Here is a 13,477-nt window from a genome sequence, read left to right as displayed (position 1 = left end):
ACCTTCCCCTGACAAAGTTAACCACAAGAAATACGTGTCTTTGCAGTAAGCTCCAGAATATTGCTATGAAGTTAAAGTGCCCCCCACAATTGGAAATTGGTGTACATGTATCTTCAAATCCCGAAACAGCTTACAATTGTATGTCAATTAATGACATGTCAGATCTGTTGAAAGATGGTCTGAAAGCTATCAATCAAATTAAATTTAAGGAGTGGAAACGAGTTGATGTTGAAGGCAAAAAGAAAATGAAGATCATAATGTTACACTGAGTAAAAATGAATTTCAAGAATTTATAGACACATAGTATGACGATTTCCTGAAGCAGGTAGAGAGAGTGAAAGAACAATATAGTGCCATCAAAGACCCAAAAAATAACCTTCCGGATAATGAAGTTGTTGTCCATATGGACTTCGCTGAAAACTTCACATGCAGTAATGCTGATGAAATTCAAAGTACTTACTGGAATATAGCACTGCAGTAACATTGCATCCAGTAGTTGTGTATCACAAGACTGGGCAAGATCTTGAACACAAGAATTTTATCTATGTGTCCGATGTAACTAATCACAACTCTGTACGTGGCAGTCTATACGATTTTGAAGAATTGGTTCCAGAGTTGAAGTCTCTGTTTCCATATATGACTATGATTCATTACTGGACTGACAGTCCGTCATCACAATACAGGAATAGGTAAATGTTTGGTGTTGTTTTGCGACACTCAGATTTGTTTGGGGTGAATGCCAGGTGGATTTTTTTTAATCAGGGCATGGGAAAGGTCCATGTGATTGTGTTGGTGGGACTGCCAAGCGACAGGCTGGAGAAGCTTCCAAGCAAGGCAAAGTTATAATTCTGGATGCACTGGCATTTTTTACAAATGGGCTTCAAGTCAAAAGAAGAGTATAGAGTATGTATTTTACACTGCAGATGCATATGAAACAACAAAAGTTAAACCGAATGGCAGAGCACTGAAAGCTATTCGCGGAACAATGAAATTGCATGCAATACTTGCAAGGGAGGGAAAACTCTATACTGGAACAGTGTCATGTTAATGGGACATTAACACAAGTACTGTTGTAAAAGATGAATCTGTAGAGCATGGGGGTAAAAGGAAAGTTCAAGAAAATGCTTATTTCCAAATCAATGAAGATAGGCAGAATAAGAAAATGAAACAGGCTGAAAGAAAAGATGTCTGTGAATGAATTGCCAAAGGTGAACAGCTTTGTATTGGTATAATACGATGAGATGATATATCCTGCAAAGGTACTAGAAATAGGTGAATATGAAGGCGATGCTAGGGTATCTTTCATGGGAGCAAGTAAGGGTAAAGGAGCACATGCGCTGTTTAAATGGCCGTCTAAGCCAGATCATGAATTATGGGTTGATCTGGAACAAGTTCTTCACATAATAGAGGAACCTCTTCCTTGTGGAAAAAAACAAAGAGACAGTTCAAGCTGTAAGATGGAGACTACAAATTCCCGAAAAACTAATAATCACTACAATGTTCGATATTAGTTTTAGACTAGCATTAAATAAACTTAAGATGTGGCATTCTCTTCATATATTTTAGCAAAAGTTACTGAGAGAATGCCAGATTTTAAGATTGTTTTAATATTGTTAGATGTATTCATTTTTGTTTTACTCAGAACAATACTTATCTCCTCATCTGAATTATACAGTGTATTCAAAGCCCTTCTGAAACTAGGAACTCTTTAACACTAAAGTGAGGCCGTTGAAGTTAATGATGAGACGCAGTGTAAGATACGTTAACTTGTTCATGAAACTTTTTTTGTTATTCAGTTTCACTTCTTGAACTTTTAACATGTTTATCCACTGTTGCGGCGCCGAATTGCAACAGTTTTTCCAGTTCCAGGTTAATTTTCTTCTTTTTAAAAAAAATATTTTGCATAATGCCATATTCTTGTAAGGTACGTTACCAACTGCTACTAAATTCTATTTAAATGCTTACATGTATATGTTGCAAATGATGCATGCAATGCTAGTCAATGTTCACAATGTAAATAGAAGTGAGGTTCAGGGTTGCGATGTTAACTGTTAATTAATTTTATTAACTTTGAAAAAAATACTATTGCTTACAAAAACCATGGACTGATTCTATACCAAATATAACCTAATATGAATGATGTGTTCTAACATGGGCATCTTCCTTGTACAATTTATATCTGTTGTTAAAAAGTTAACGTATCTTACAAGGAGAAGTATATACACATGTATGTGTATGCTTTTGTTTGACTAAGTCATGAAATATTGATTGCACAGACAGTGCCCCAATATCGGTTTCCTTCACTCTCAAATATTCATGTCTTGTTTTATTGCAATAAAATTTGAAGAAAAAAACAAAAGTAGGATTCAGCTCAGTTTTTAGTGAAAAGGTTTCTTTAGTTGACAATGGGCGAGATGTAGTACGCGGCGTCCATTAATGGTACGATATTGCAGTGGTACGAAGTCTCCTACATCCCCCTTTTGTTATTAGAATGCAGTGAAAATAGTGATAGTGACAATGATATTTAAACAATGCCATGCATTAGGGATTCAGAACAAAAAAACACGGCCTCAATTCTTGCAATGAACTCGCGTGGACTGAGTATCGAGAAATGGTTGACTGCGACTAATTCGATCTTGAAACCGGTTTATTCAAAGTTATTGATTCTAATCAAAGCGATCGTGTGCGTGTGATTTTTCAAAACATTGAGCAATTTCGGTAATATTTCAAAAATGTTCGTATTGTTAACATTTTATCACAGTAAATTACATAAATCAACTTATTTTCTATCATTAAATGGATATTTATTTGTAAACTCGCCATGTGACCTAGTATAACTTATGATAAGTGTGGTTATATATATTCATTCTTGGAACCAATACAGACACGACTCATCCATTCTTCTTGGAATAATTTCTTTGCTTAGGTTTGAACAGACTAGTTAAAAAAGTTTAAGATACTACGTCTGACAAGACTCAAAAATCTGTCAGTCCGTAACAGATGGAACAAAAATCATGAAAAAAACATTTTTTATTAAGTATTAAATATTTAAGTATTTCTTTCTTCTGGGATCTTTCAGTCATTGATAATTCCCTTTTATTGCCTGACATGGCAGCTTTGATGGGTTCTTCTATGGGCACTTGTACCAAAAGCTACCAAAACAACCAATGAAAACACATGTTTTGTTTTTCGAACACATTAATGATACAACGCGCAGGGTTTCACATAGGATAGTCGCTAACTCGCTAAATGCAAGTCAAATTCAGAAATTGTAAGTAGAATTTCTTGCTTACTCAATATTTTTAGCAAATCACTTTTTTCAAGTTCAAAACTAAGTTATGTTAATAAAGATCGATAAGTTAACAAAAACCTCCAACAATAGTCTCAGTGATATGCACTTTTGAATTATACGCATTAATAAATCGATCCCGCACCTGTCCCTTGTTTTTGTAAAACCTGTTTGCACTTTTAATGTCATACTCCCAGAATACTAAGAATGTATGTTGACAAATCATGTAGATTTTTTAGTTGGTGGCGACTTCGCTATTTTCAAGTCAGAGACAGATTCGCCGAACTTTACGATGATCATAGAGCGATAATTGCTCTGCCCAGTGACTGTGTCCATTAGCAGCAGTCAAACTCAATGATGTGAATAGCTCCGCCCATTATGCAAATTTACAGATACCTTCGGGAGTTTTTGCTGTGATGGCTTCGAAAACAAAAATGCTAAATAATCAAAATTGATATCTTATTCATTTTGTTCAAATATGTTTTTTTATTGGCTAAAATTAAAAGATGCATCTTAAAGTTTCAAAACAGAAAAATATACATTTTTCACACACCGTCTTAAAATCGCGGGAAACAGGTGCCCGTTTATTTCCTGCCAATTGTAATGAAAGTGAAAGTAGAACAGTTCAAAATCAAATCGCTGTCAGTGTAAAGAACAGTAATGTTCTATTCTATACCTTTTTATTGCTTTATCATTTATTTAAAAGGACGATTATTGACCATGCGGTATACAATATAAAACTGAGATTTACTGTCATTGAAGTGATTTTAAAACTGGCATTATGATTTGTTATTGGTCCCAGATTAAAGTGAGGAATAACGGTCTCTTACCTTGTTGTACATTAATAAACACAAAATCCATCACATGAGTTTTAATTTTAACTAGTTTAAATCCAAATAATATTGAAAGCCAACGACGGAAGATTTTTACCGGGTAGGTGGTCTGTTTTGAGTTTTAGAAACAAAAAATAGACAATATTACTTTATTTAAATGCATACAATATGTTTGTCCAGTTTTCATGGTATTCCCCCTATTCACTGAAAAACAAGAACAGCAAGCATTGGTATCCGCTTGCACTACTCTGTACAACTTTTGATGTATATTTGAATAATGATAATACCTTTCTGAAATTCCTTTCCAGTAAACAATGGGTCGTCGCAAGGCTAAGAAGAAGCCGCCACCGAAGCGGAAGAATATCGAGAAGCTAGATGTTAACTTCAACTGTCCCTTCTGTAACCATGAACGCTCGTGTGAAGTCAAACTGTATGTTAAATGCTTAATGATGAAGTTAATGTTGAAGTATTGTGTTAATCTCTGCCCACCTTCAAAGAGTCAGCACGACTGCAGTTATGTTACGACAATATGATCTTCCTGGACGTAAAATGCAATTTCATGGCCATTCTTTTTATTTATTTATTTAGAAGTGGTAGATTTCCTCGGGACAGTGGTAGGGGGCTCTCAACAGCGGTTGATATTAACTTCGATAGAGTTCACATGTCTATATCTACTGTACTTTTTTATGGCCAAACTTTAGCCCCAAAAACAAAAGACAAACTCATAAGTCCAGTTTTAATCAAAAACCTTGTTTAGGGATGGCTACATGTAGCAGGTTTATTCTTAGTGTAGTATGAATTTTCCTTACAGAAGATATTACTTTGGAATTAAATAAATAACTGTATAGGCTGATTATGTAAACGTACGATATATAATAAATTATGCAGATCTTTTTTTGTAAATTTTGGAACAAATGTTTAATAAATACTGTATTGAATGGCCACTCATGTAATAGTTATACATGTATCTTCAATTCATAAATCGTATGGTTTCAGAGATCGCCAGCGGAACACTGGAACAATATCGTGTGGTGTGTGCATGGAAGACTACCAGACAACCATTAACTGTATCCTTTCTCCATTGTTATATTAATAGCAATGATGTCATGTCAGTCTGCTTCTTTCTGGAATAGTCTCAACTTTAAAAGCTTCAAGTGTTTGTCGGAAGATATCAAATTGATAATAGTGTTGGGAATCGGTTGCAATTTTACTATCGATAATCGGTTACTTGAGTGGAACCGATCATCGATAGTAAAATCGGTTTTTAAAATACTAGATAGTACCTGAGTTGTAGTTTTATTCATGTACAGTATTAAACTCTTAATCATTATATGCATATACCTTATGTCTATGATTGAAGTTATTAAGTGTTGTTGTATAAAAAATAGTTCATTTTCTTGCTCATTGTGGCTTTCATCAGCCATTTTGTTAAAGATAACATCTGAACACTTATTAAAAAAAAAAATTATTTTTTTTTTGGATTTTTTTTTTTTTTTGGATTTTTTTTCGATAATCGATTATAACTAAATACTATCGATTGTCGCCGATTTCAGGCCCAACCAATCGATTTTCGATTATAATCGATCATCGGAACATCACTAATTGATAAACATGTATGTGTAACAAAACTTGGTGTTCTTATTCATAAAATTGCAGTATTTGTGTTGTCGTGTAATGTAATACTGCCTGTTGGGACTGTTCCATAAAATAGGGATGGGATCCCGGCTGGTATGAAAATAGCTTTTTATCTTTAAACTCTGAAACAATTTGACCAAAATTAGGACTAGAAATGAAGTCACCATGAAAAGATCATGAAGAATGCTTGTACCATAATTGAGAGTGCTCCCTTTGTTTTCTTTTATAAAATAACTCTGATATCAGAATGGTAGCAATAGGCGGAGTTTGATCATTCAATAAACAGAGTGCGGATAAATTGCAATGCTATTACTTTATAACACACTAGTTACTAAAATTTGGCATGGGACAAAAGATTTACATTGCCGATTGGAATTATAAACTGAAGTGCTTGTGTATAATTTCAATAGTTCAATATTATGAGTGTTGTAACAATTACAAAGTTAAAGTTTTTATATCTTCTAAAAGAAATATAATCAAAAAATTCAAAAAAAAATTCAGAAGGCACTACAAACTTTTTGCTTTCCCTATTATTAAAGATGTAGAAATGCATGTAAAAATAAATTGACATATTTTGACAACTTTGAATTAACTATCTATATAAATAATATTTTAAAATTCACAGTGCTTTGTGTCTGTTCAACTCTTGCTAGCCAGAAAAATAAGCTAGGGTTAATAATGAAAATGACAACTGCCAGTGGCATAGCTTTCAGTAGACCTACACATCGTTTTGCCGGTTAGTTTTCCAACAGACCTATAAGCTTTTTTCCTTGATAGTGCTTGTTTTTTCTATAATCAAAGAACAAATACTATTCCAAAATTAGACCTTTAAGTATTAAAATTTTATGTCAATTTGATATACATGTACTTCAAAAGCCCCACATTTTAAAAAAACAGGTGGGGGTTGGGGAGTGGGGCATACTAATTAGGCGACTGCTCATCAAAATTGGTCTAGCTACGACCCCTGATAAGGGTATGCTTTATGTCAGGTAATAGCATTAATATTTTTACACTGTAGTTTTTTAATTAATATTTACAAATAACAATTTTCATTTTGGTATTTTTCAATGATGTTTTTTATTATGTAAGCATATGATGAACATGGTATGCAGTGAGCTCAATCAAGTTATCACACCTTAACTTAAGCTTAAGATTTATCTGAAGCTATAGATGTGTACAGTGACTGGATAGATGCGTGCGAGCAAGCCAACCAATAGCCAAGGGGATGCCAGGACACTGAGGTCCTGCTTCGCTAGTGTTCATTCTTGGATCTTGATAGACTGTGAAAGAAGCTTAGGGTTCTAGAACGTATAAAGAGGCATGGATAGATTAAAAAAAAAAAAGAATTGACATTGTCATGATGTAAGATAAATTCTTATTATTTCATTTTTTGTTGCTATAATTATGTTGCTGTAATAAGTATGGCTCTCCTCATCCCCGAGTTGCTGTTATTTTTTTACAGTTTAAATAAAAAAAATAATGACAGACCTGCAAAAGTATTTTTAAAGAGATAAAACCCCAAAATAACATGATTTGCACTCATTTTAATAGCATTTTTTAATGAGAAGATAAAAATGTAATTTAAAAAGTTTTATACAAATTGCTAGTATCCCTTTAAAGCTGCACTTTCACAGATTGACTGTTTTGACAACTGATTTATTTTTGGATGAGCAAAGTTTTGCACACTTGTCTAGAAACCTATGCTACAAGACTACTGACAAAAAGATCAGATCGCAGATTTTCATATTTATGTTAAGTGTTACAAATGCTTAAAAAAAATAAAAAATCGGCAGTTTTCTCTATTAATTGACATCTGTTCTTTTGTGATTTATCTTATATAACCTAATTGATGCCAAAATGAGCTGATTCTGGAAAAATAAATTCAAAGAGGTCAATATTTGAGAGTGCAGCTTTAATTCAGAATGTATTTGCATCTGACAGTTTAAACAAGAAAGTTGATACTTGAATATGTTTGAATGAGAGGTTTATAGAAGTGACACTTCATCGCTTTGATAAATTTGTTTGCATATAACATGTGGTTTTTTTAACCATATTTGATTTAAAATAAAGCTTCACTGTGTGTCTTGCATTTTTTTGCCATTTTATTCATGTTGAAAGATTCGTCTTCATTCACAGTTTCTTCCATGTAAATGAGAAGTGGAATTATTTTTAAACAATATCAGCATTTAAAATGCTTAACTCATGCATTTTTCATCACTTTTTCTCTCTGTAAAATTTGTACATGTCTTTCAATTTGTCTTCATATTCCCTTTTTCCATGTTAACGATAAGTAAACTTAATTTTTATCAACAAGTGCATTTTAAATGGTAAAAAATGAAACTTGATGAATCCAAATCATGCATTTTTCATCGCCATTTATTTTTTGTAAAATTTGTACATTGTAGACTGATTTGTCTTCGCTTGCAATTTTAACCATGTAAACAAGATGTGAAGCATGTTTTGATGTTGTTAATCTTTGCAGATTATTTTGTAACATTGCGTCACACTGTCATTAAGCTGTAAAGTGCAGAACATTTAATTAATCAAGAATTGTTTCTTTTTGTGGAGATTATAACGAGGGGTTATTTCAATGATCTGATGGCTGATATATGTAAACCATTTGCATTTGTAAAGCATTTGCATTTGTAATTTTGATTTTTTTTATAAAAAAAATAACACAACAGAGTTTGTGCATACTTATAAAGACATTTCATTGTAAATAAAACTTCATTTAATGGTGCACTTGTGTTCTCCTTTCATTAATTTTGTTCATATTGAAAATGTGAGGTGAGAGATCAAACTTACTTAGTGCCACTACTGCGCCTTCTCATTGGACAAAATATATTGTTGACCACTAAGTCAGTAGTCAACAATAAAGTTTGTTAAATGAGACGGCAGTATTACTCAAAGTTTTCGCATACATTTATGATTGTAAATCAGCAGTCAGTCGTTATTGACTTTATCAGGTGAAACGGTATACAAAAATTGATGGCTGGGCCAATTAGTATGTAGTTTACAAAATATTATGTAGACCACTAAAATATTACAAGATTGATTTGTTAATATGTTCTTGCACAAAATAGATGGCTTTGAGTCATTTATTTTTGTAAGTACATACTAACATTCTACATACATTAAATAACATTACATAAAAGATCTAACATAGGTGGCCATTCGATATGGAATTTATCCAAAAAGTTCATTAAGTTTATTGAAATGAGCCTTGGGGAGTTTTGTCAGTTTTAGAAAACAATTTTAATAAATTTCTTGTTGAATGACCATGATTGAAATATTTCTTTGCATCATGATTACTAATTTGGTGATTTACAGCGATAAATATCTTAAACTTTGCTACATTCTAAACACTGTTCATTTATGATGTCACTTCAAAAGTTATTTCAGTTACACTAGTTTAATATGAAAAATATTAAATGACGTTATTTCATGATGGCAACATCATTTATGATATAAAAAACAAAACAATAATAGAATGAAAGTTTTTTGGTACTGCATGGACAAGGATTATCTTGTTGTTGTTTTCATGTGTGTGTGCTTAACTTTATTGCGAAAATTCTTCACATTTTTTTTCCATCTTTGTCAAACTTTGAAAATATATAAAAACTTCATATTTGTAATAGTGTATAAACAGATGTTTGAATCAAGCTTTTCTTACATGCTTAGTTGTTTTTGGAAAAACATGTTATTTACAAATTGAAGATATTTTTGGAAGATATTACCAGATCGTTCATTTTGTCATAAAATGGAACAACAATGTCAATTTGTCTAAAACAATGTTCATGCTTAGACATATTGCAAAATGCCTATCATTGAAATACAGTTGTTTCAGCAATGGCGTTGTTATATTGTTATATATCCTTTTTGACTTCCTTCAGGTGTATCAAAATAAGTTTCAGGCATTAAACAAATATAAATGCTGCCTTCTGACGAGCTATACTGTGACTTTTTGACCGACTTTCTTTCTTTTACCTTATTTTTGAAGCTCTAGTTATGCATTTTGGACCATGTGTACAGTTTTAAAAACAAATATCAATGCAGTGCTTGGATAATTTTACGCACAGCTACAATTGACAATACTGGACAATTAGACCAATTGATCATAGTCTAATGTTAGTTGCATCGCCATAAAGCAATAAACTCATTAAAAGCTTTAAAACGTTCACGAGGGTGAGCGATTTAGGGCCATCATGGTCCTCTTGTTTTTATTGCCAACCAAAAAATCTGACTGATATTTTTTAATCTTCTTTTTGGATTAGTTTTCATAGTTTGTTTTACACAGGACAGACATGTTAATGTACCTAGACTAATGTAGGTTTAAAGTGTGGAAATCCTATTAAGAAAACAAATATCAATGTTGTGAAAATAAAAACAAGTATTGAAATGAAATCCAAACGTACCCACCCAATTGGTGTCAATTAAGAAAAAAGGTCTGCCATTACACAAAACCATATGCTATTCAAATGAAATTTAATCACATTTGCCAAAAACAATTTAGCAACACATTTAGGCAGAGGCAATTTGGTATAAATGCTAGCTGCTGGCAGGAATAATAATTGAACTGTCATGAAATTACAAATATGTAATATTTAATGCAGGTGTTAACAAAATCTTGGTTTAGAAAGTGGTGAGTGTCCAATTGTTATCAAGCAGTTTCGACATGTGCATGATGTGTTGTAATAAAATAAATGAAAGTTGTGTGCATGTAATACGATGCAACTAATTCATAGACTTTCCATGTGGGTAAACTCATGCAACTTGATCATACAGCTAAACGTATAATGTACAAGTGCACACGGTGTAAAAGTACTGAAAAAATGCATAAAATGATGCATTACTATACATTTTATTGTTTCAACTGCAAAGATTGTCAGGTACTTGGGGATTTCTTCGTTACAGCGTTGCAGGCGCAAGATGTCGTCGGCGGTGTCACACTTTCATTTCCGATCAATGACTTGCATGATGGGTTATAGTACTGTTCTTGTTATGAATATAATCAGTACATGGCCCATATTGCTGACTCGGGCAGTAGGTCATGGTCAGAAGATGACCCATATTATTCATTGGATCAGCCGGTCATGGTCAGAAGATGTCCCCTATTGATGTTTGGGTCAGCCGGTCATGGTCAGAAGATGACCCCTATTGATGTTTTGATCAGCAGGTCATGGTCAGAAGACGACCCCTATTGATGTTTGGGTCAGCCGGTCATGGTCAGAAGATGGCCCCTATTGATGTTTGGGTCAGCCGGTCATGGTCAGAAGATGACCCATATTGATGTTTGGATCAGCCGGTCATGGTCAGAAGATGTCCCCTATTGATGTTTGGATCAGCCGGTCATTGTCAGAAGATGACCCATATTGATGTTTGGATCAGCCGGTCATTGTCAGAAGATGACCCATATTGATGTTTGGATCAGCCAATCATTGTCAGAAGATGACCCATATTGATGTTTGGATCAGCCGGTCATTGTCAGAAGATGACTCATATTATTGATTGGATCAGCCGGTCATGGTCAGAAGATGTCCCCTATTGATGTTTGGGTCAGCCGGTCATGGTCAGAAGATGACCCCTATTGATGTTTTGATCAGCCAGTCATGGTCAGAAGACGACCCCTATTGATGTTTGGGTCAGCCGGTCATGGTCAGAAGATGGCCCCTATTGTTGTTTGGGTCAACCGGTCATGGTCAGAAGATGACCCAGTTTGATGTTTTGATCAGCCTGTCATGGTCAGAAGATGACCCATATTGATGTTTTGATCAGCCGGTCATGGTCAGAAGATGACCCATATTGATGTTTTGATCAGCCGGTCATGGTCAGAAGATGGCCCCTATTGTTGTTTGGGTCAGCCGGTCATGGTCAGAAGATGACCCAGTTTGATGTTTTGATCAGCCGGTCATGGTCAGAAGATGACCCATATTGATGTTTTGATCAGCCGGTCATGGTCAGAAGATGGCCCCTATTGTTGTTTGGGTCAGCCTGTCATGGTCAGAAGATGACCCAGTTTGATGTTTTGATCAGCCGGTCATGGTCAGAATATGTCCCCTATTGATGTTTGGGTCAGTCGGTCATGGTCAGAAGATGACCCCTATTGATGTTTTGATCAGCCGGTCTTGGTCAGAAGACGACCCCTATTGTTGTTTGGGTCAGCCGGTCATGGTCAGAAGATGACCCAGTTTGATGTTTTGATCAGCCGGTCATGGTCAGAAGATGACCCATATTATTGATTGGATCAGCCGGTCATGGTCAGAATATGTCCCCTATTGATGTTTGGGTCAGTCGGTCATGGTCAGAAGATGACCCCTATTGATGTTTGGGTCAGCCGGTCATGGTCAGAAGATGGCCCCTATTGTTGTTTGGGTCAGCCGGTCATGGTCAGAAGATGACCCAGTTTGATGTTTTGATCAGCCGGTCATGGTCAGAAGATGACCCATATTGATGTTTGGGTCGGCCGGTCATGGTCAGAAGATGACCCATATTGATGTTTTGATCAGCCGGTCATGGTCAGAAGATGACCCATATTGATGTTTGGGTCAACCGGTCATGGTCAGAAGATGACCCATATGGATGTTTTGATCAGCCGGCCATGGTCAGAAGATGCCCCATATTGATGTTTTGATCAGCCGGTCATCGTCAGAAGATAACCCATATTGATATTTGGGTTAGTAGGTCATTGTCACTAAACGACCCCTATTGATGCGTTGGTCCTTATGTCATGGTCGAAGGATGACCCCTACTGATTATTGGGTCAGTGGATGACCCTTATTGATGTTTGGGTGAGTTGGTCATGGTCAGTATATGACCCTTATTGATGCCTGTGTCAGTAGATGACCCCTTCTGACGCGGACGAAAATACGGGCTTCTTAAATTGATTTTCAAGAGTGTATGAGTATGTTTATATGATGTCCCTTACGAATAGCATTTGGTATTTATTTATCGAAAACAAACGGCAGGGACGCCCTGTGTCCGCGGAGTAATCATTCAGTACCCCTATGGCTTACATTCGGGCACATCGCGATTGGAATCGGGATAACTTAAAAGGGCACCCTGAGGGAGCCGCCGATTATGTGATTGCTACACGGATGCCATGGACCCTCAATTTCCCGAAATCATTTAAAAAAAACGCCGTCGCTTAAGAAACTCGGTAAATGGTTTATGTTGCAATGTACAAGTTATTTCTTCCAACTCACTGAATCTTTAACATATATACATTGAATATATCCCATTAATTGTATATCACGTTTCGTACCTACTTTATAATGCAGAGCAGGTGCATTTTGAACACTGCTTTTGGTACACTATTATACATAAAAATAACATGTACGTCTACTCTTTGTAATAAGGAGCTATTGTATAGTATGTATATTTAGTTCATTCTTAATCTGCGCCTTATGGAAAGAACCTATATACTTTCGCTTCGAAATTTATTTTAAGATATATCAAAATAAACTATGTAAATGCTAACAGTGGCTAAATTTTAGTTGTAAATTGAAATTATCATTATTTGGTGTGTGTTTTTTGCTGCTTTTGAGTGAACATGAGGTTTGAACAAATATTAAAGCTCAACTCTCACAGATTGACTAATAATGCTTGTATTAAATTTTACGAATTACTTACATGCGAGGTAGTTTTCGATGGAAAATGGCCAAGATGTTCCGAATGTGTAGTTTGATAGCATTGGTGTCATGAAAGTCGGCGTTTAAACGCT

General features: G+C 34.8%; 1 protein-coding gene across 2 annotated transcripts; it reads left to right on the top strand.

Moving 5' to 3' along the window:
• The first annotated feature begins 2,672 nt into the window (after positions 1 to 2,672).
• Positions 2,673 to 9,607, top strand: LOC128212887 (transcription elongation factor 1 homolog). 2 transcript variants are annotated; one of them, XM_052918277.1, is made up of 4 exons: positions 2,673 to 2,718; positions 4,431 to 4,552; positions 5,119 to 5,189; positions 6,910 to 9,607. In XM_052918277.1, the coding sequence occupies exons 2-4, from the start codon at positions 4,437 to 4,439 to the stop codon at positions 6,972 to 6,974; spliced, it is 252 nt and encodes an 83-aa protein (XP_052774237.1). In that variant the 5' UTR covers positions 2,673 to 2,718; positions 4,431 to 4,436; the 3' UTR covers positions 6,975 to 9,607. The 2 variants fall into 2 exon arrangements, with proteins under 2 accessions (XP_052774237.1, XP_052774238.1); XM_052918278.1 differs by having other exon boundaries at positions 2,677 to 2,734.
• Positions 9,608 to 13,477: the final 3,870 nt, after the last annotated feature.

The sequence above is a fragment of the Mya arenaria genome, chromosome 13, assembly GCF_026914265.1.
Source record: "Mya arenaria isolate MELC-2E11 chromosome 13, ASM2691426v1".
Lineage (NCBI taxonomy): Eukaryota > Metazoa > Mollusca > Bivalvia > Myida > Myidae > Mya > Mya arenaria.
Note: the sequence above shows the minus strand (reverse complement) of the source record. Positions and strands in the feature narration are given on the sequence as shown.

Bases quoted from the DNA above. Each gene is read 5' to 3' on its own strand.
- LOC128212887 (XM_052918277.1), top strand. From the start codon at position 4,437: ATGGGTCGTCGCAAGGCTAAGAAGAAGCCGCCACCGAAGCGGAAGAAT. The intron at 4,553-5,118 runs GTATGTTAAATG...GTATGGTTTCAG, and splicing joins CGCTCGTGTGAAGTCAAACT to AGATCGCCAGCGGAACACTG. The intron at 5,190-6,909 runs GTATCCTTTCTC...CTTAAGCTTAAG, and splicing joins CTACCAGACAACCATTAACT to ATTTATCTGAAGCTATAGAT.